The following is a 22,382-nucleotide window of genomic DNA, read 5'->3' as shown; positions in this document are numbered from 1 at the left end:
CACACACACACACACACACACACACACACCACCCACAAAACTCCACAACTTTTAACTTGCTTCTTTGACTAAGGATTAACCCCTGAAATCCCGCTAGCTAGGTTTTCCTTCTTGGGCTGGAGAGTCATTTTCTTCGCCTTGGTGTTGGGCAGCGATTTGGATACCCGGAGCTTTTCTGGCCCCTCTGCATGGCACTATCTGTGCGTAAGGGCGAGTGCGCACCACAGACACCGGTGGCGTTAAGTCAGGGTAAAGTGAGGGGACTCGGACGTTGACGATTTCCAGTGGCCCAGACATTGAAGGCTCTTCCTTTCCGGTTTTCTCAGGCTCTTGACGAATGTCCTGGGAGCCTAGGGGACCCAGGGCGGCAGAAAGTAGCTTTTGTTTGCCTGGAAGTTTCGTCCTAGTAGGAGGTGGGCTGACTTCTCGCTAAAGAGTCTTATCGCCTATTCAGTAGGCGAGGGTGGCGGAGGACGGCCGACTCAGAGCTCTGTAAACAACCGAGAACGTTTTATCCAGGTGCGACTTGGCGATTGAAAGCTAATGATTAGAATAGCAGGAGAACCGGGGTGGGGGTGGGGGGTGGGAGTGGAGGCGGAGGCACCTCTGTACTGACAAGGTGCTCGGGACGCGCTGAGGACTTCCGTCCATGACACCCTTCCACTGTTCTGAGGGCGCTGGTCTTGCTGCTTGGGTTGAGACCCTCGGCTGAACCTTCCAGTTGAGGACAAGCTCGACCTCCCATAGATCTGGCTCGAAAATTAACAGCTTAATCCGTAAAACAATTAAAGATTTCTGTAGAGGTTCACAGCGGCCTGCGGAGCTTCTTGTGTTCCTTCATCTCCTTGCCTGTAGTGTGGTGCTGTTTATTCCAGGGCAGTTTATAGAGATAGGACAGATTAAGTGGAGATCCCAAATGACTTTCATTTCTAGGCACCTGGCATTCTTCGGGGTTGTGCTGACACGCCCGGGGTTTACCTGCCGCAGGTCGGCTCGAGGGCGGGCTGTGGAGGAGTCGAGCAGGGTGTGGGCGTGGGAGACGGAGGGTGGGGCCCCGAGAGCTGTTACCAAGGCAAAAAAACCAAAGCAAAACACATTGCCGGGCGCTTCCCGCGCGACGCTACTGCAACCCCGTCAGATCCTGGCAGGATCTACGAGGATCCCCCGGGATGGAACCACCTCAGGGTTCCCCGGTCGCCGGGGGCGAAGAGACTCCGGGGACTTTGATGGAGCTTGTGAAGGGCGAGGCTCTGGCTTGGACCGGAGGAACCCGGGTGCGGAGAACTTGATTTTGTCCAGAGTGTCTGTCTCGAGGGACTTCAGTTACTTACGGTGTAATACAGTGTGTGTGTGTGTGTGTGTGTGTGTGTGTGTGAGAGAGAGAGAGAGAGGAGAGAGGAGAGAGAGAGAGGGAGAGGGGGAGAGAGAGAGAGAGAGAGAGAGAGAGAGAGAGAGAGAGAGAGAGAGAGAGAGAGAGACCTTCCCCTAACGACATTAACAGTCCAGGTGGCAGGTGCTATAGGGCAGTGGCCCCCGACAATTATCTTTCTCACTCCAAACCACCACCCCGTGACCTTCTGATCGCCCTCCTTTCAAAGGCAGGTCTTTACACCATGACGTCCAGCCCCACGTGTGCCCACGAAGGCCCTCCAGACAGATGCGCGGGTCCTGGGCCTCAGTCCTGCGTCTTCTATCATTTGATGAGCTACGGAGACCCGCCCAAGGAATTGCGTTGAGCCTAGACCCTCGGAATTACTAGACCAGAAAAGGGAAACTGTTTTAAGGTTCAAACGCAGTTCTGTTGAGGCCTCGGCTTGAAACTCGAGCCTTTCCCCGCTACCAGATTTGAGGACAGGAGTCCCATGTTCCGGTTTTAAGCAGTTCGTGCTCGGTCTGGGCCGCCGGGTCCCAGCACAGCCCTCTGTTCCTGCAGACAGACACTCGAAACCTGGAGACGGTTTTCTCTAAATATTTCCTGACATCCAGGCGGTACCCTTCCCCCTCCCCGCGCGCCGGGCGCCTGGAGATCAAAGAGTGGGACACGCCGAGCAGTCTTTTTCCAGCCCCTTCTTAACTCGGCCCCGGATAGCCTCTTATCTCTCCAAACCTTTCCTCTTTTCTGCAGTCTTGCTTTCACGAAGAATTGCCTGTTCATTTAAAATGGTTTGTGGTTGTTTTATAAAACACATCACTAGCACCTTGGGGGTCCTAACAAGTCCGGAAGCTCCTGAGTGTGCGCGCGCCGCGGGCGTGGGAGCACGAGACCAGCCGAATGTCCTGCGTTAAACCACGGCCGCTAGCTCGGCGCGTGCCAGCGGAGGTCACACTAGCCGGTAACAGTGGTTTTACCGGGCGGTAACTTTGGGTACCTCCTTCACGCGGGAGATTGTCATCTCTACCCCTTCCCTGCCCCCTCCTTGAGCTAGGCCACTGGCCAGAGAAGGTGTCTTTTCCTGAAGTTTTAGGGGGAAAATGACCCACGCATTTTAGAGAAAGGTCGTGCCCGCTTCCCATCCTCACCTAGTCTGGGCTACTGCCAGGACCCGCCTCCCCAGCACCCCTCCCCCCACTTCCCCAACCTAGCGGAGGGAGAGATGCCAGGGCGGTGGAGTCATGCCGCTGGCTTGGGCACCATTGGCTCATGCCTGGAACACGCAGCAGCGAATACGCACATCTGGCCGTGCGCCCGGGCGGCTCCCAGCCTGATATGGAGATAGAGGGCGGGCGGGTGTGTATGTCCCCTGCGTGCGAGGCGCGCTGGACGCGCGGTGACCGCCCCTTCTCGCACTTGCATCACCAAATCCGCGGTCTCCACCCACCTTTCGCCCCGCCCTCATCCCTCCTCACCCCTCCTCTGGACAGTTCTCCCTAGAAGCTATTAATAGCATTACGTCAGCCTGGGATTGGTAACCTGGAGTTAAGCGAGCTCTCTGCCTGCGCGAGGGCTTTAAAAGGGGTGATGCAACGCGCTCCCAGCCACAGTCTCACTCAGCGAGGCGCGCTGCTTACGGTGCTTCCCCGGCTCCCGAGCCGCCGCCGAGCCCTCGGTGCTCGCCTGCCTGCGGAACAGACGGACCGCCTCTGGCCGCTCTCTGGACCCTGGCCTCCCCGAGCGAAAACTGGAGGTGAGCATTAGAGACACCAGGAGGAACGCTGCCCTTCCCACCCTAAATTCCTCTCTGGTCCCTAGTCCCGGGACCCCTGCGCCACTCGAGACCCCAGCCCTAGATTTCCTGGCCACAATCGCTTGGCTGAACTGTTCCTTGCCGCTGCCTTTCCGAGCAGGGGGTCGAAAAGTTTCTGATAAAGTGAAAGAACGAACTTTCTGTTTTGACTCGGGGTGTGAAAGATGTCCAGGAACCAAGGAGATCGCGCGCTTTCAGCTTGAAGCTACGAGAGGCCGTCTGGGTGGGTGCAGGTGCGCGGGGTGACCCACACTCTGGCGACCCCGGTCCACTGCATCCATCCGTTTGTTTCCGGGCGCTAGAGCGGGAGCGGCTCCCTCCTAAGTCCGCTGAGAGGCGCGGTGGCCGCGGCTTGTGGAAGCGCAGCTCCCGGTACCGAGCGAAATGAATGGGGTAGGGACGCTCGATCCGAGGTCCGGCACAGCCGCTGGAGGTCGCTTTGCGCTCCTCAGAGCCGAGCTCTAAGTGGCCGGACACCGTAGAGGGCTGAGAGCGAAAGTGAGTTCGGACAAGTTTGCAGGCGACGAGCGCTGGTGTCGCTCTGTCCCGGGGCGGACAGCGGAGAGCTCTCGGCTCCCGTAAAGTCGAGCCGCTGAGCGTGGGACGTCACCTCCAGCCTCACCCGCTGTAGTGAATCGTTGTGGCTCTGGCTTTCTTTTAAGCCGCCCTTGGATTTCTTTGCTTTGTATTTTCGAAGAGAACCGCAGGTGGAGGGACCAGGGTGTGGAACGACTTGTATAAGTGCGAGCCTCTGTGTGTGTGTGTGTGTGTGTGTGTGTGTGTGTGTGTGTGTGTGTGTGTGTGTGTGTGTGTGTGTGTGTTTTGGGGGTTGTTGTTTTGTATCTTGAGACATAGTCTCACTCTGTAATCCAAACTGTCCTTGAACTCTTGGGGATCCTCCTGCCTCAGCCTCCCAAGTGCTGAAACTACAGGCCACCACGCCAAACACCTCTCTGCCAGTGGGTGCTGTGTGGTTCAGATAGCCGGGTTTTGACAAAGTTTCAGGTTTTAAAGTGGAATAACTGAGGTAAAAGCAGCGGGGGGCGGGGCGTAAGGGGGGTCAAGAGCGAGGGAGGCGCCTCACCCAGTGTTATTAACTGGTCTCTGAGATGGACGGGAACTGGGGCTTCTCTCCCCAGCTCTGTCTCCCCCTAGCTTCTCCGTTGGTTTGGTTCCCTGCTCCGACCCCACATTTTAAACTCCCATTTTTGTATTTTCCTCCTAGCCATTTTATTTTCCTTGATTTCATTATATAGATCACAGTCTTTCTAAATTTGCTTTTTGCCTTTTTTTAAAAAAAATTTTTTTTTTTTTTTGGAGACAGAGTCTCCCTATGCAACCTACTTTGAACTCATGGCAATTCTCCAGCCTCAGTTCCAAATGCTGGGGTTACAGGCATGTGCCACCAAGAAGAGAGCACATGTTTTGCATGTGGCATTTGTTGTGGGATAATGTTACCACCTACAGACTTTTGCTTGAAGGTGGGGCAAGGGTTGCTGCACTTTCTATCCGGAGGCTTCAGCCGTTGCTGACCAGCACCTGTGGCTATCCAAATCCTTTCTCTGCACACCAGTTTCCTGTGTCTTCATTCTGTCAAAGCCCTCACTTGCCTAACTGGTCGGTAGCCCTCTGTGGTTGCTTACTTGAACAGATAGGTCCTCGTGGTGGTGCAGAGTGAGCAGAGGGCGGGTGGGGGTCAGGACCAGACCACCCTCCAGCTCTGTGAGTTTAGGCAAGTACTTCCCTTCCTGGACCTCGATTTACTACAGGACAAAATGGGGGGGGTCTGATATAGACAACTCTAATGCTGGGTGCTCTGTGAGTCTGGGGTTCCTTAAAGAACTGGCTGTAGGGTTACCTGGTCAGAAGAGGAGGGACGTAGCCAAGATGCCACAGAAACTTCTAGAAAGAAATGGTTTCCTATGTGAGAACTCACCATCTCTGACAATGCAACGGTAACAGAGGAGCGCTGGTGTCAGCAGATAGTGGGGTGTAATTCACCTGGTGAGAATTACACAGTGAATTACAGTGTACTATGGCTGAACTCAGCAGTCAGCTATAGTACGCTGGTTGTCACAGACTGGCCTGCAATTCTTGAGGGTTCCGGTCAGTTCCTGACGAATATAACTAAACTGAGTTGACAACTAACTCAGGTTCTCTAAAGTGGGGGTGTGGGGGGTGTTGATTCCTTATGTTTTTACGCGCGTGCATGCGGTGCGTCCTTTCCACAGCCCTGGGAGGGGATTGGTAATGTGGCTCACAGCTCTCCAACAGGAACTGAACGTCAGAAAGCCTCTGGTTCATGGGTGGGCTCGTGAGTGGGAGCTCAGGCCTGGGGACACTGTCTCTGAAGACCCTGAAGTCTCCTGTCGTCCCATTCAGAGAGCCTCTGGTTCATGGGTGGGCTCGTGAGTGGGAACTCAGGCTTGGGGACACTGTCTCTGACCCTGAAGTCTCCTGTCGTCCCATCCCGTGTCCCCCCCCCCTCCACACACCCCTGCCTTGCGCCTCCAGCCTTCAAACAGGAGAAAGAACAGGATGTAGAGTCAGGGAAAGGTGGCTGCTGACTCCCTAGTCCCATAGCTTGGTTTGCAGACAGCTTAGTGGAAGGAAGTGGAAATCAAAAGTGAAAATTCAGAGCCAGCATAGCTACTTGGAGATAAAATCTAGGAGCTGAATTTCCAGTTCAAAAAAATGAGAAAAGTTTCATTTTCTTGAAAATGATGAAATTGCCAATGATGTGGCATAACTTCTGGCTGGAAGTGGCGAGGCTGGAGCAGACAGGGATGTGAGTCCTGAGGGAAGGCTACAAGACAGTTCTGTGATCCTGTAACGTTAGCTCAGCCCAGCTCACCCCAAACCCGCACACACTCCCCTCAGCTCCGGAAAACAAACAAGTTTCAAACTCTGTCTCTCTGGAGGACACAGCCGGACCTCTGTGCAAGAGAAACCAGAAAGGGCAAGAGCCCAGATCTTACAGATGGAGCCACCTGGTTATCAGAAAAAGCTTTTACAGCTTTACAGTGTGTTTGTGTCCCCAAGTAAGCCTGAGTCCCCCACTTCCCACAAAAACATTCCACACCACTGACATTCTGTCTTCCTGACTTTACACTAAGGATTGGGCGTGGGGTGGGGATGAAGTGGGGAGCCCCAAACAGCAGACTCTGAGCTCCAGGGGCTCATTAATTAACATAACTGGTGGCTAAAGGGGCACCCTGAATTGCTGTGGTTCAGACCAGTGAATACAAATAAGCCATCCAGTCCTGCAAATGAAGGCCAGGCAAGCGGCAGCTCTGAACTCCACCCTTTAACTGTGTTTGTTTGTTTTCAGTGACATTGGGAAGGAAGGGGAAGTGAGGATGTCTGGGAGGATGTTGAGCCTCTGGCTTCAGAAGCAGGAGAAAGACTCGCAGCCACCACGGGATTACAGCATCCAATTAAGAGACCTTCTGTTCTCACCCCTGTTGTTTGGGAGAGAATTGTATACATTTCTTGAGTTCTTTTGACTGCTGGAGGGGGCAACATTCGCTGGACTGGAATTTCTGCCTCCACCAGTGTGCCTTGGTCTCCAGGGAAGGGGATACTGAGGAGAGGCAGCAAGAATGTATCCAGACCCCACTGAGTCTCCACGGGAGAGTGGTCAGGCCTCCACAGTGTAGCTCCTGGTGGCAGAATGTTTTCCACAGTATCTTCTTGTATTATTTGCCAAGCTCCTCACAACACTCTTGGGGGGAATAGGGTACACACAGTCCACCTTTCAGAGGTGGAAGGAGTCATTGGGTGAGGACACGTAACTAAGTGGTCTTCAAATCTTGTTTAAAAAAAATAAAAATCCTGGTGGGGATTTTATGGCTTCAACAGCTCAGTTAAACTTAGACCTGGATGCTCACAGCAGCTGAGTGTGCACCTGGTATGTAGAGCAGTCTCTTGAACAGGGCTGAGGGGTTCCCTAGGGATCTTTGCTTAGTCTCCTCAGCACTGTGTCTGTTTCAGGCCTCCCATCCGCTTCTACCCGCCCACAGCTTTTGCTCTGTTTTTGTTGTTGTTGTTTTATTGTTGTCGTTCAATGAAGTATAATTTGGGTTTGCAGTGTACGAAGTAAGACTGTGAATTCTGAAGCCAAGCAAAACAAATCTCCGTGCCCCGTCCTGTCCCACGTTAATGTGATCTGTCTAAATCTCAGTTAACTCATGTATAAAAAGGGTTTTACAGCACTGGGTTCTCACAAGGCTCCAAGGAGACAAGGTAGATAAATTTGTCTTTAAATGTTAGAGACTTGCCAGAAGGTTTCCTCTGGCACTGGGCTGATGACTAGTGTGTCCTGGTACAGTCACCATACTTGCTGCTCCTGTTTCAGGGAAAGGGGGGTGGCAGTCACGGCTGCCCGGAGTCCACACTAGAAAGCGACTTCAGGACCCCTCTCCTAGGTTGCTTCTGCCCTTGATTTTCATTTGTCCCGCTGTGGGTTTGCTCACCTACACAGCAACGAGGCCATTTGGTCAGGCCCCCCTCATCCCTACTTTGTTTATTCAGTTGTCCACTGGGCCAGCAGGCATTGTGGGCCAGTGCTGGGCAGGACAGAACTTCAGCAATGGTTTAGCGATGGTTGGCTGGCTCTCTGCCATATGAGGACCGAACCCCACACAGCCAAATCACCTGCTCCTTCCTGACCAGGCCCATCCTGGATCCCCCTCTGCTCCCGTCCCAAGCCTCTCTCCTTGCACCTCAGAGCTAAATACCCCCCCCCTTGAATCCAGATCTCACTCCCCGCTTTTTCCTACCCTGAGGTCCTCGCTTTGTGGGTCTTCTTGTTAAGGAGGGGCTGCTTGTTTGTACAGGACCTGAGCTCCTAGCACTGCCATTCCCTGCCAAGGGCTGGGAAAAGAAACACAGCCAGCTACTCTCACCTTCCCCACCGCACTCCCAGCTTCCTGCAGGAGAAACTTCCGCCATGGAGTTGTTGAATTCAAGTTGTTGACTTCCTGGTTTTACTTCCACTCGCTAACAGATGTGACTTGATTTCAGGTGTCTTCCCATTTCTTTTTGAAAAGGAGACTGAAAATGGGATTACAGAAGGCGCTGCTTTTTGCTTTTAATCTCTCTCTCTGTCTCTCTGCTATTCTGTGATTGGCCAATCTAAAAGAAGAGCCTGAAAAGTCAACCCTCTTAATTTTTATTTCAGTTGTATCTTTGAGCTGTGTGATTTAAGAATCTGTCTTACTTACAATGAGGATAGCATGGTTTTAATTTTTATTTTTTGTCCGTTGAATTTAATTAGCATTGCTTACATGGGTGTGGGGTCAGTTACTGGCACATGGACAACTAACCCTGTGGCTATCCTACTGCATTAAGTGGCCCCTTTGACCAGCAGTGCAGCTCCTAGGTTAGGGTTGGGTCTCTGTGCTCCCCTCTCTAAGCTGTGCCGGAATGTTTGGTAGGCTTAGCCTTCCATGTGCAGGTACCACAGCCATGAGTGCAACAGCCACGTCATGTCCAGAAAACCATAGCATTCTCCTTTCTGCCTGCTTTTAGATCCATTTAGCCCCAATGTTGTTCCCTGAGTCACATGCGGGGTGTGTGTGTGTGTGTGTGTGTGTGCGCGCGCGCGCGCGCGCGTGCGTGCTGTTTAGGACAGAACACTTACCTTGCCCAGTTATAATCTCTGCATTAACAGTTACCTGCTGCAAAAAGCAGCTGACCAAGGTTGAGAGCATCACTGGTCAATGGGTATGAACATAAATATTTAGGAGGCAGTTTGACAACATGTCCATGTAGCAGCACCAACAGCAATTTATCTTCCCTTATTTCCTATAATTTCTCTAGCTATGGGCAAGGGATGGGCATGAAATGAACACACAGCAGAAGCCTGGGGGCTGATGGGACTTTGCTCTGAGGCAGGCAGGCTATACTTCAGGATGATTGGATCCTACACCTCAGGACCCCTGAAGCACTTTGGGCTTAAATTTGTCTTTCAGCAAAATGATGCTTCAACATCCCGGCCAGGTCTCTGCCTCGGAAGTCAGCGCATCTGCCATCGTCCCCTGCCTCTCACCTCCTGGGTCACTGGTATTTGAGGATTTTTCTAACCTGACTCCCTTTGTCAAGGAAGAGCTGAGGTTCGCCATCCAGAATAAGCACCTGTGCCATCGGATGTCTTCTGCACTGGAGTCAGTTACTATCAACAACAGACCTCTGGAGATGTCAGTCATGAAATCTGAGGTGAGTTCTGCCAACTTGTGGCCATTCTGTAAGCACACATGTATCACACACGTTCCACATTCCACTATATTCAGTAGGCATAGAGGTGGGGATAAGAATCACCAAAAACACTGCTGCCAGACAGTGTTTAAAATTCTCTTAAAGATAATGGAATCAAGAACAGAATGCATTAATGAACACCTGTGAATGGGCAGGAGTAGTGTGCACCTGGGAGTGGGCAGGTGTAGTGTGCACCTGTGAGTGGGCAGGTGTAGTGTGCACCTGGGAGTGGGCAGGTGTAGTGTGCACCTGTGAGTGGGCAGGAGTAGTGTGCACCTGTGAGTGGGCAGGTGTAGTGTGCACCTGTGAGTGGGCAGGAGTAGTGTGCACCTGTGAGTGGGCAGGAGTAGTGTGCACCTGTGAGTGGGCAGGTGTAGTGTGCACCTGTGAGTGGGCAGGAGTAGTGTGCACCTGGGAGTGGGCAGGAGTAGTGTGCACCTGGGAGTGGGCAGGTGTAGTGTGCACCTGTGAGTGGGCAGGTGTAGTGTGCACCTGTGAGTGGGCAGGAGTAGTGTGCACCTGTGAGTGGGCAGGAGTAGTGTGCACCTGTGAGTGGGCAGGTGTAGTGTGCACCTGTGAGTGGGCAGGAGTAGTGTGCACCTGTGAGTGGGCAGGAGTAGTGTGCACCTGTGAGTGGGTAAGCAAGGAGTATGGTGGTGATTGTCATCACCACGAGGACCCAAGGACCAGGAGGTTAGTCCTACCCTTCCTGGCCACAATGCTCACAGACTTGGTATGTGTTTCCTCTGGGCTCACGCCTGTTCATACACATGCAACATGCACTGTTCTGTGTTGAGCAACCTTTCCATAAGACACCTGGAATAATAGGCACGGCTTACTAAGCTGTGGTTGCTGGCAACTATGCTGCCTCAAGAATATAAGAGATGGACTCTTGCAACGTTGCCAGCCTTTCTTGGTTCAGGTTATTTCAAGTTTACTTAATGGGTGTGATTGCAGGCCTGGGTCAAGGAGTGAAAGTGGCTCAGAAGATGTGGGTTTAGAGGAGCCTGAGGACTGGGCTTGTACCTCAGTGGTAGAGGCTAAAACCTTGCATGTGGTCCCTAGCATTGGGGGTAAAAAGAGATAGGTCAATAGGACTGACATTTGTGGAAGGTCTAAAGGGAGCGTGGTTCATAGCATCCAGTGAATGGGAGAGGAGTCTAGTTATGACGCTGTTGCCATGGATACCATTAGGGGCATTTGCTGTGCTTCCAGCTAGCTCAGAGGTCAGAGAGGGTAAAACAGTTGTGGGAATCAAGTCCAGTACTAGATAGTGAAGATTAGAGCCTGGAGCCTCCTGGAAGGTCTCTTTCTAATGATATAGTTTGAAATGGGGAAGGGAGGTTAGACAGGTGGGTGGGTTGGGAAGGACCGTTGGGAGGTCATTAGAGGAAGAAGGGTGGCCAGGTGATGTTCCCAGGCCATTTCTGACTCTAAGGAAAGGATATATTTATAAAAGAGTCTTTTTCCGGGCATGGTGGCACATGCCTTTAATCCCAGTACTCGGGAGGCAGAGGCAGGTGGATCGACCTGAGCTCAAGGCCAGCCTGGTCTACAAAGGGAGTCCAGGACAGCCAAGGCTACACAGAGAAACCTCAAAAAAACAAAACAAAAACAAAAACTTTTTTTTTCCAGTTCTGAAGTACAGGGATCAGTGTCAAAATCTTACTTAAAAACAAACAAACAAACTTACTTCACACAAGTCCAAATAATTTTTAAAGTAGATACAGTTTACCAGTATAATTCTTTTTTTTTGCTGGTTCTTTGATTTTCATACTTTTGTTTTAAATTTTCTATTTTTATTTTATGTGCATGAGCATTTTGTCTGCATGAATGTGTGTGCATTTGTGTGCATGCCTGGTGGCCACAAAGGCCAGAAAAGAGTTCTGGATCCCTTGGAACTAGGGTTACCATTGTGAGTCACCATACAGGTGCTGGGAACCAAACCCAAATTCTCCACAAGAACAGCAAATGCTTTTAATCACTGAGCTGTCTTTCTGTGACACCACTGTGTGTTTGTGTGTGTGTGTGTGTGTGTGTGTGTGTGTGATTTTTATATTTCCTGGGTCTGTAGTCCTGAGGCACAAAAAAAATTAGAAATTCCGGGTTAGGGTTCCTTGGGCTTTGCCTCTGTAGATTGCAAGACCTCAGCCTCAGTCCACGGTGTGTTCTGGTTCAGAAGACTAGGAAAAGGTCAGGAGTGGGTCAGTCATGGTGTCCCAGAGTTGACAGGGTCTGACACTGGCTAGTCCACCATGACAGTTCATCCCAGCCAGACTTTGGCCTTAAGCAGAGTTCAGTGGCTGGATGTTCTCTTTGCTCAAGAGTCTGAAGTCTTAGGGTTTGGGTGAACACCCACACGAAATCAGTATGATGTATGGGCTGAATCAACAGGGGGTTCAGTACTCTACCCACCAGTAGCATCCAGCTTTGGGCTTATTAATACCATTTTGGTACCACTGATGGTCTCAAGTCCATCTTCTCCAGGAGTTCACTGGCCTCGTGGGAAGGATGTGCCATGATGCTCCCGGTAAAGACAGAAACGTTTGTCATTTTCCTGTCACTGCCGCCAAGTGGGTGACAGATGCCACCTGGGGAAGTTTGTTTCACAGTTCAGGGATACAGTCCATTGTGCAGGGAAGACATGGTGGCTGGGGAGGCTCTGTGCCCAGTGGTGAGAGCTTGTGCACATCTTTGTGGCTCAAGAAGCACAGCTCAGAATGTGGTAGGAGTTCAATACTCCCCTCTTTGTGCCTCAGCCCACCTCTGCCAGCTGTGCATCCCTGTCAGCCAGGCTCCCACCCCAAAGGTGCCACACTCTCCCACAACAGCACTACTTGCAGGAGAATGTGGCTGGGAGATGACTCCAGGGGGAAGGACACACTTACAAAGCCTTGTGTGTGTGTGTGTGTGCGTGCACGTGTGTGTGCATACGCGCACGCCTGTGTGTACGCATAGATCAAAATACCAACAGTTATCGATTTAAAAATTACAGTTCTTACTTCAAAATCTAAATGTATTTTTTAAATAGTTTAGATTTTAATTTACTAATTTCAAATATGATTCTACTTGAATGAACAGGTTTTAGAGTTTTGTTATTGATTAAGTATGTGCATGCACATATGTGTAAAGAGAGTTCATACAAATATCTAAGCATGAGGCTAGAGAGATGGCTCGGTGGGTAAGAGCATTTGCTGCTCTTCCAGGGGACTGGAGTCCCCAGCACCTACGATTAGTGGCTCACAGCAGCCTATAACTCCAGCTCTCAGGGATCCAATGCTTTTCTCTGGCCTCTGAAGACACCATGCATGCATGTGGCAAATATACACACAAACAAACATAGATACACCAACACACACACGGTTAAAAACAAACAAAACCCCCACAGCCTTGATATTTTGGGTTCATGGTGGCTTAAATGTGTGCCTTTTGGGTTTCATAGGTGGCCCCTGAAGAAGATGAAAGGAAAAGGAGGCGACGGGAAAGAAATAAAATTGCAGCTGCCAAGTGTCGGAACAAGAAAAAAGAGAAGACAGAGTGCCTACAGAAAGTGAGTATTGGCCAGGCTCCCCTGCCTGGTGCTCACACACCTGCCCTCATCAGCCTTTGTGTCATTGGCAGAGGGGAGTTAAAGCCGCCGGCCACGTAGGTGGTGCAGAAATGCCAGCTGTAGGCAGGGGATGGGGCAAAGCTGTCAGCATGATTGAGGGAACTCTGGGTATATAGAACAGAGATTTGTGGATTTAAAAACTTGAGTATCTGGAGCCAGCAAGCTGGCTCATGGGTAAAGGCGCTTGCTGTACAAACCTGGCAACCTGGGTTTGACACCCAGAGCCCACCATGGAAAGAAGGAACTGATTTTTAAAAGTGACCTCTGACCACGCCACACACTGGTTCATATAGTCCCAGCAGTTTCTGTACTTTTGGGTCATGCTAGCTTAGTTAAAGAGACTTTACTCGCCAGTTTTACCAACTAAAACAAAAGAATAAAACCCTGCTGTTGCCAATGGCTCTTTTTTTTTCCCCCCTCCTGAGACAGGGTCTCTCTGTGTTAGCGTTGTCTATCCTGGACTTGCTTTGTAGAGCAGGCTGGCCTCTGCCTCCCAAGTGCTGGGATTAAAGGCGTGTGCCACCACGCTTTTGTCACTCTCTAAAGTTTCTCTGGTGACCCAGATGTAGCTCCTGTGTTCCTGCCTGGGAGAACCCTGCCCCACTTCACCTGTCTTTTCCACCACTGAGCACCCTGGCAGGCTGGCACTCCACAAGAAACACCAGGGCTACAGCATAGGTTCACAGGCAAGGCAGGCCACAGAGCCTGGAAGTCTTTGCAGAGGCCATTCCTGGTCCCCCGAGTGTGGGCAGGCCAGTTTCTGGCAGAGACATAAGCCAGGTTCTATAGTCTCCAATCGCCTGCTCATTGGTTCAGGGTCAGTGAAAACCTGGGCAGCTTCGGGGTTTCTGAGAACACCCCTGTGGCTGTGGGCATCTTGGTGAGATCAGAGACACAGAGGGAACGCTATACCACCTCTTTAGATTTCTCCCCAGTTCCCAAAGACCCCCCGTGGGGCCTCCGTGTGGTCAGAGGGCTGCAGCTGCCTCCTCTGACCACTTGGTGTTAAGGCAGTTTCAGCAGGCTTGGCAGCCTGGCTCAGGGCTATCTCCAAGCCCTCTCTCACAGGTCTCTCTCAGCTTCGGGGGCCTCTCCAGGGTCCGCACCACCCCCCCCCCCACCTAGCTCTGTGCTCCCATCTGTGTGGTAGCAGAGTTCCTCCCGCAGGCCTCTCTTTCCAGGTGGTCCTCCCACCACCACCCCTCCCCACACCCCCTTTTTCCCCCCCCCCCCAGGTGCTTAGCCCCTGTCCGTTGTCCCTCAGGAGTCGGAGAAGCTGGAAAGTGTCAACGCCGAGCTGAAGGCCCAAATCGAGGAGCTAAAGCATGAGAAACAGCACCTGATCTACATGCTCAACCTGCACAGGCCCACGTGTATCGTCCGGGCTCAGAACGGGCGGACTCCGGAAGACGAGAGGAACCTCTTTATCCAACAGATAAAAGAAGGGACCTTGCAGAGCTAAGCTGCGGAGGCACGGGGGCTACTGGGGAGTCCCTACTGAATCCTCCTTTTCCACCCCAAACCCTGAAGCCAGTTAGAAAACTTGGCTTTCTGCGTACTTCTAGAATCTCAGCGGCTGAGAGCCGTTGGGGCAGGACGGCCTACAGTGGCTGACTACTGCTGCCCCACTCTGCCCCGAAGTGAACGGTGGACCAGGCAGGAACATCCTTTGTCTCGCTAACTCCAGGACTTAGGCCTTACCGTCCCGGCCATCCTCAGATGGCAGCGTAGCTGGCCCCTGGCTGGGGCCCCATGCGAAGTAGGATCCCACTGATGGGACTGATGCAGAAGTGTATGCCTTTGTAGGTGGGGTGGGACCACGTCCTCCACTGTGGCTGACAAATGTCCCTCCTAGGGAGTGCGGAGCAAGAACGCGCATTGTGGAGGTTGTCCAATGGCCAGGGTGTGCTTTCTAGAAAATATGACGTTCCGTCCCAGAATGGCTGTGCGCAGGGCACTCATTGCAGAACAGGGGTTGTACTATTTAACTGTTTGTCTTGCACAATCATTGGCATGGTTTTTCCAGGAGTTTCATCAGACCCAATTTCTGAGAGTTTGGGGTCTGCTGTCATGGACTGTATCCCTCAAAAGTAATCGGGTGGCCACGTGAGCTTGCCGACCCCAGGGGAGTGGAGCTGGCCCGATGACCAGCCTCCTTCCCCCGTACCCACTGCTGAGGAAGAACCCGGGTGTGACAGCCGGTCCTTGGCTGCAGACTGTTACAGCGTCACAGACAGAAGGCACAAGTCCAACTTCCAAAGGGCAGGACACTCCTCTCACCCCGTGACAGCCTGTGGAGACATGCGTTTGAAGCCAAGTGCAGGGCCAGGCATCTGCATTGCGGGGTGTTAGTGGTATTGTTTTTGTATTGTAGCTGTCTTGAGATGTGGCCCAGAGCATTTCCACTGGGAGGTCCCTCCCTGGCCACCAGGACTCTGGCTACTGTTAAAATTCTGACGTTTCTGTGAAATCCTCAGAGTGTTTAATCCTACTCAATAGTATCATTACAGTTTTCTGTAAGAGAAAGTATTATTTATTTATTGCAGTATTCCTGGCCTGTCAACAAAATAAATACCAGAACAAGACATGGTGAACCAAAGCGTCTGTCTTGCTGACTCCTGCCTCTCGGTCATGGGGTGGTCATCACCGAGCACTAGTGGGTGGGTTTCTTTGTTTGTGGGAAGAACACTAGGTAGGGGCTTTTAGTTTATATTTTATGCACATGGGTGCTTTGTCTGTACTTGTCTGGGTGCCACATGCATGCAGTACCTGAGGAGGCCAGGAGAGGGCACTGCATCCCCCTGGAACTGGAGTTTCGGAGGGTTGCAAGCCACCCTGTCGGTGCTGGGAATTGAACCCAGATCTTCTCCAAGATCACTGAGAGCTCTTAACTGCGGATCCATTTCTCCAGGCCAATTTATTTTTATTCTTACTTATGTGTGTGCATGCATGTATGTTTTGGGGGGTGGGGGTGGGAAGGGTGTGTGGAGTACGGTTGCCCACAGAGACCAGAAGAGCGTTTCAGCACTGAGCCATCTCCCCAGCCCACTCTAATCCTGTTCCTTAGTCTGTTGCTCGGTGCTCAGTTTCTCACTGACGAACCCTGGAAGAGCACTGTGTGTCCTTCACACTAACTGTTCGCACTGAGGTTTTTTATTTTGAGGCAGTCTCACTCCGTAGCCCTAGGTGGCCTCGAACTTTATGTTCAGACTGCCCTTCAATTCTTGAGTGTGGCCTCTGCCTCCAGAGTGCTGGGTTTAAAGGTGTGCTCCACCATGCTTGGCTTACAATGGAAATCCAAATTGCTAAATATTTCAGCCATCGGTTTCTCTGAACATATAAATATGCTTAAAACATATGCATGTTTTTCCAGCTTGATCCTTTTTGCAAATTACATTCAGTTTGGGAGGGGGACGGGGCGGTACATGTGCGCACCATGGAGGACAGCTTGGAGTCACTTCTCTCTCTCTGCCACGTGTGTCCTGGAAACTAAACTCAGGTCATCAGGCTTGACAGCATGTACCTGCGCCTGCTGCGCCATCTCTTTGCCTCAACTTAAGCCTCTTGCACTTGCCTTCTGCCACCATGCTCCTCACACCAGTTTCAGCATGACTTAGATGTGTTAGCATCTGTGTGCCCCATAGTACATCTGTATTGCAAATATCAAGAAAGAAGGGGAAGTGGGTGGGGTCGAAGTGGGAGAGCAATTTCGGACAAGATGGGTAAGGTTGTTCCAAGAAAGGTAACCCTAATTTTTGGAATTTCCTGGCCCAGTGGTTTCTCCCTCCCCTTCTCCCTTCCTCGTGCCTTCTCCCTCATTTTTCAGTACTGAGGGTTGAACCTAGTACTGTTAACAAAAAAGCCCTACACCAAGCCCTCCCCTGCCTGGCAAGCCACAGCACATGACTGGAGGTCTGGGGACAGTATCTGAGCACTGAATACAAATAAGCTAACACTCAGTGACGAGGACAGCGTGCTGGACATGACAGGCACCATTCCAAGTGTTAGCTAGCTTTCTGTCACCATAACAAAATGCCTGGGGTAAACAAACAAACAAAAACAAATATATATTTCCGAGCCATGACCCCCTTTACCTCCCATCTAGTCTTACCCTGGTAGCTTCTGCTCCATCTTTGTCTTCACGGCAACTCTCTCATGGCCCCTTTTCTCTCTCCCTCTCTTTCTCCTTGCCCCTTACAGGGACTGGAAATCTAGCCTTCCTCTGCCCAGACATCGGCTATTCAGCTTTTTTTTTTTTTTTTTTCTTCCCCGAGACAGGGTTTCTCTGTGTAGCCTTGGCTGTCCTGGACTCACTTTGTAAACCAGTCTGGCCTCGAACTCACAGTGATCCGCCTGCCTCTGCCTCCCGGGTAGGGGATTAAAGGTGTGCGCCACCATGCGCAGCTGCTGTTCAGCTTTTTATTAGTCAATCAGCGATAATTGGGGAGCAATTTCTACACAACATTGATACAGGAGATTCTTCAATAATCATGACAATGCCCATATCCCTGCGACAACTGACCTTGGGGGGCAGCACAGAAGTCTGAAATCTGCATCTGAATACACAGTACACATGACCAACCTCAAACACTGGGCTGGTGAGACAGCTCAGTGAGTAAATGCTTGTGCTACCAAGTCTGATGACCTGAGCTCAGTCCCACACAATGAAAGGAGAGACAACTCCCACAAGTTATTCCCTGATCACATGTGTATGGTGGCATGTTATGCCCCCAACACACACACACACACACACACACACACACACACACACACACACATACACACACACTAAATGCAAATAAAACTTTTTTAAAAGGGAAAAACAGGGCTCAGAAGATGGCTCAGTAGTCAAGTGCTGGCCACATGAGGCCTGCGTTCAGAACCTGTGTGAACACCAGGTGGACTTGGTGGCCTATTTGTAATTCTACATTTAAGGCAGAGACAGGGCAGTCCTAGACCCAGCCAAACTAACCACAGCTGGGTGTGTCTGAGAAAAATCAACCTTGAGCTTCCATATGCCATGCACCAACACTACTCACACATGCACAAAACACTGAAAAACAAAAAAGTTTAGTTTGGCTGAGTTTAGAAGTGTGAGCCCACAATAGAGTCGTCTTGTTCTTCTGGCCTATGGGGGGTGGGGGTGGGGGACACAGAATATCCTGGTAGAGAATGTGTGGTGAGCCAAAATCACCTCACAACCAGGAGGCAAAAAAAAGGAAGAGGAAGTGGGGGGCAGGGTCCCATTAAAGACACATCCTCAATGACCTAAGGACCCTACCTCCCAATAGCTCGGGGAGACTCCTAATGCCATCACCACAGTGGCTTTGGGGACATTCGATCCTCAAAAACACTGTTCCATTCCACAGATGAGGACGTAGGGAGCGCCAAAGTTTGCCCAAGTTCACACAGTTAACCTAAAAGTTAAAGCCTACCCTTCTTAAAACCACAAAAGTTTCGAGCAAGAGTTCTAAAGGCGTATGGTGTATGTATTCACACGTGTATGAATGAAAACACACAGCATAGTATTTAACATTATGCATAGGGCTGTGTAGCCACCACTGACTGGTATCCACAGAACAGTCACTCCCTAGGTGCCACCTCCAGGACTTCGCAAGCTATTCAATTATTCATTTCTTCAGGCTTGCCTGTCCCGTGGCCTTTTGTGTCTGGCATCTTTCACTTATAAAGTGTCAAGGTCCACCCTTGCTGAAGTATGAATTAACATTCCTCGTCACAGCTGAGTAACAGTGTGTTATTATATGGGGAATCTATCAGTTAACAAACAGCTGTGTGTGTGCTTTCAGAGTGATAGCCTTTGTCCACAGAAAATGAATGCCTGGAGTAAGCCTTCATGAGACCAGCTGGGAGAGTCTGCAGTAGGGGGTCCAGGGGACACTAGTTTGGAAATCCAGAGTCTGGCTTGCTGTGTGCGTGTGGCACTAGGCAAAGTCATGACGACACCTGTAAACAGATTTTCAAAGCTCCTCCACAGCAGGGCTGTTAGCGCAGAAAAGCTCCAATGGGTTCTTGGAATTTAGGGACCTCAGTTCCCTACCTCTGTGCCCCTATGCTCGGCTCCCTGAACACAGTGTGGAAAAGCAGCAAGCAAAACTCAGGATACATAAGGGTCCTTAAGAGAGTGAATGGTCTCCCACAAAAACAAAACTGAAGGGAAAAACCAGTGTGGCCTCCTCGACTCATTTACCCCCCCCACCCCCACCTCGGCTCACCCACTGTCCAAAGTGGTTGTCCTGGTTTCTCCAACACACACACACACACACACACACACACACACACACACACACACACACACACACACACACACACACACTCATACAGTTTCCCATGTGTGGTTAAAAAAAAAAATCAGTCTAGCTTGAAAACATTTGACTGGCCCAAGTTTCCCTAAAGAGGCAAAGTCCTGTCGTGGTTTAAAACAAGGTTTTAGGACCAGCAAGGCCTGGATTTAAATACTCTCACTTGTGGGTGTCGCGGCTCGCCTTCGGTTGTTTTATCCTATGAAGTGAGAACAGGAACATTAGACACTAGTGTGTCTTCCACTGATATGTGAAATGTCACACGCAGTGCAGTGCAAGTAACCATTAATTTCATTTTAATTAGTAAAGCCCAGAGCTGTCATGACAGGTTGTCAACATCAACATTTAGTGAGGTTTTGTGGAAGGATCAAGACCACAATCCATGTTACCCAACAAAATGAAACCATAAGCTCAGGTGTTTCAAATCTCCCATCTCCTCAGATTCCTGTAGGCTTTGAATCTCTCCAATCTGGACTAAAAGAAAGAAGTACTCATACACAGTTTTCCTATTTGAAACCTTTTCCTTTGGGCACCCACCTGTGGTCCTGCCCTCCTGCAGGGCAGCTGGAGGATGGGACAAAGGGAGATGTGACAGCGACAGGTCACAAAGGGAAAAGGGGATAAATATGGCTATGCGGGCGCTGCAGGCCTTAGTGGTCACTTCTCCCACTAGGGCTGCAGCTTGTAGCCTCTCCGGGAACATTAAAAAACATCACAGGTGGAGGTCGAAGGGCTTTAGGCCCTGACACCAACCTCCCTGGAGTCTACCCTGCATCTCTACACCTTTGGAGAGGTTGGACTTGGGGTCCAGGCACTCAACAGCACCCCTTGTCAATCATCTGTGCTCCCACCCCCAGCCCAGGCCTCTGGGAGGCTCTGAGGCAAACTGGGGGCTTGTGGGGGTGGGGTTGTGAGACCTGCTGTAGGTGCCACCTCTGTGACCCAGGAGCACCCCTGCTCCTTATCTGCGGAGACCAAGAGAGACGCAGGAACCCACCTTGCCAGCGCACCTTTCTCGACACAAAATGGCCACGAAGACTGAGTCTCTGTTACCGTACTACACGGCCCAGAGTGGCTCCGGAGTAGGCATGTTCAACACCGCCATGGGGAAACTACAGCGGCAGCTCTACAAAGGGGAGTATGATATATTCAAATATGCACCGATATTCGAGAGCGACTTCATCCAGATCACCAAACGGGGAGAGGTGATCGACGTGCACAACCGTGTCCGAATGGTGACCGTGGGCATCGCATGCACCAGTCCCATCCTTCCACTCCCTGATGTCATGTTACTGGCCCGACCAGCACCAGGATGTGAAGACTTTCCCGGACACGGCCAGACCACCAAGGGCAAAAACCGCAAGGCTGTGAAGTCCTTGGAGCTCACTAGGCTCCTGCCTCTGAAGTTTGTAAGGATTTCTGTTCACAACCATGAGAAACAACAGCTCCGCCTCAAGTTTGCTACAGGCCGTTCCTGCTACCTGCAGTTGTGTCCCCCTCTTGAAGGCAAGGAAGACCTCTTTGCCTATTGGGAAAAGTTGATTTACCTCCTGAGACCACCTGTGGACAGCAACAGCAGCACCTACGCCATCCCAGCCGAGGACACGGTGTGCATGCCTCTGCTGGATGAGGAAGACAAGACTATTCCCACAGTGACAGACCCCCAAGGAAAAGGAGACCCGGACCAGGTCAGTGTCAGAAGCCTCCCTATGGCTGCAGATGTGAGTGGGGTCAGCTCTGCTGCTTTTGCTGGAGGGGAGGGGACCCGTCATGACTCTTACAAATTCACCGACGTGCCCGCCATATCCACACCCAAAACGAAATCGAAAGACTTTGCTAAAGAGTCAGCAACAGAGGCAACAGCAGCGGCAATGGGTGGCCTAGCAGGCGCCTTGAGCTTGGCAGCAGCCAGGCCTGTAGGCTCTGGAGAGATACACGCAGCTCTCGCAGGGGGTGCTGCCATGGGGGCAAGAGGGAGCAAAAGCCATCTGGCCATTGCAAGTGCTGGCAAGCTGTCCCCGAAGAGCATGAAGGCTGCCTTGGCAGGGGCAACAAGCAAGTCCTTGGAGCATATTCCCAGCTCATCTACCAGCCTCTCCCTAAAAGAGAGCATGACCATGGCAATTGCAAGAATCACAGGCAAGCCTGTTGAAGAGACAGCAAGCGACCCAGCTGCGACAGCTCTTGCCTTGACCTTGCCAAGCAAAAACTGCGCAATTAGAGAGATTGGACAGCAGAAAGCCTCTGAGGCCAGCACCGAAGCCCAAAAGGAAAGGAAGGAAAGGAGGGACCGGAGAGCAAAGGACAGAGCTGGCAACAGGAGTTCCCATCGCCACAGGACAGGAGAAGGTCGCCGCAAGACTTCAGGGGACAAGGCGGTCCGGAAATCAGCCAGCCGCAGGTCTGCGGGCAATGACAAGAAGGAAAAAGGCACTGCCAGGGGCAGCAGGCACCGCAGGTCACACAAAGGTGTTGGCCACATCCCTATCACCAAGGAGACCCGGAGCTTCCACAAACCAGGCAGGACCCTCTCCGCCACCAGCTCTGCCTCTACAAGCAAGAGGCTGGGCAGAATTAGCGTGTTCCTGAGAAACATTCGAGCCAACCTGGCTGCAAAAGGCCTGGTGCCACAACGTGGCCAAGAGGTGGACATCGTGGCCAAGACTCTGGAGGCAACCAACGTGGAGGCCATCATGGAGACAGAGAGCGGCCAGGCCCTGGACATCACTGGTTCTATGACATCTGAGGTCATGGAGACAGTGACCTTTGAGGCTCTTTAAAAGAACAACTCAGAGCCAAAAACTGCAAAGGGGCCCAGGGCCCAGGGCCGCCAGTTCCTAGAGTAGGTTCCGGCTTTCTCACTGCAGTTTAAATAAAGAACCAATGTCCCCGAGAAGCTCTCTGTGTTTCCGTACCTGGAAGTTCAGGAGTGACCTCATAGTGAAGTCTGTGACGTCATTGTAGACCCCTGGCTGCACCTGGATGAGGGCTCCCTTTCGGTGATGTGGG

The 22,382-nt window shown here is 51.5% G+C and overlaps 2 protein-coding genes and 1 long non-coding RNA gene across 4 annotated transcripts; 2 read left to right on the top strand and 1 right to left on the bottom strand.

Moving 5' to 3' along the window:
- The first annotated feature begins 2,883 nt into the window (after positions 1-2,883).
- Positions 2,884-14,795, top strand: Atf3 (activating transcription factor 3). Its single transcript, XM_051148140.1, has 4 exons — positions 2,884-3,125; positions 9,161-9,404; positions 12,886-12,993; positions 14,318-14,795. The coding sequence occupies exons 2-4, from the start codon at positions 9,165-9,167 to the stop codon at positions 14,513-14,515; spliced, it is 546 nt and encodes a 181-aa protein (XP_051004097.1). The 5' UTR covers positions 2,884-3,125; positions 9,161-9,164; the 3' UTR covers positions 14,516-14,795.
- On the bottom strand, positions 9,545-10,110 carry LOC127190853 (uncharacterized). Of its 2 annotated transcripts, none has more exons than XR_007830805.1 (4): positions 9,990-10,110; positions 9,909-9,935; positions 9,720-9,854; positions 9,545-9,665 (listed from the first exon to the last, which is right to left on the bottom strand). It is a non-coding gene; the product is annotated as an uncharacterized LOC127190853 (long non-coding RNA). The 2 variants fall into 2 exon arrangements; XR_007830804.1 differs by having other exon boundaries at positions 9,720-9,827.
- A 5,603-nt stretch (positions 14,796-20,398) lies between the features above and the next one.
- Positions 20,399-22,153, top strand: Garin4 (golgi associated RAB2 interactor family member 4). Its single transcript, XM_051148379.1, has one exon. The coding sequence runs from the start codon at positions 20,399-20,401 to the stop codon at positions 22,151-22,153; it is 1,755 nt and encodes a 584-aa protein (XP_051004336.1).
- The last annotated feature ends 229 nt before the right edge of the window (positions 22,154-22,382 follow it).

This window comes from Acomys russatus, chromosome 6 (genome assembly GCF_903995435.1).
Source record: "Acomys russatus chromosome 6, mAcoRus1.1, whole genome shotgun sequence".
Lineage (NCBI taxonomy): Eukaryota > Metazoa > Chordata > Mammalia > Rodentia > Muridae > Acomys > Acomys russatus.
The sequence above is the reverse complement of the archived record's forward strand: the minus strand, read 5'-3'. Positions and strand labels throughout refer to the sequence as shown.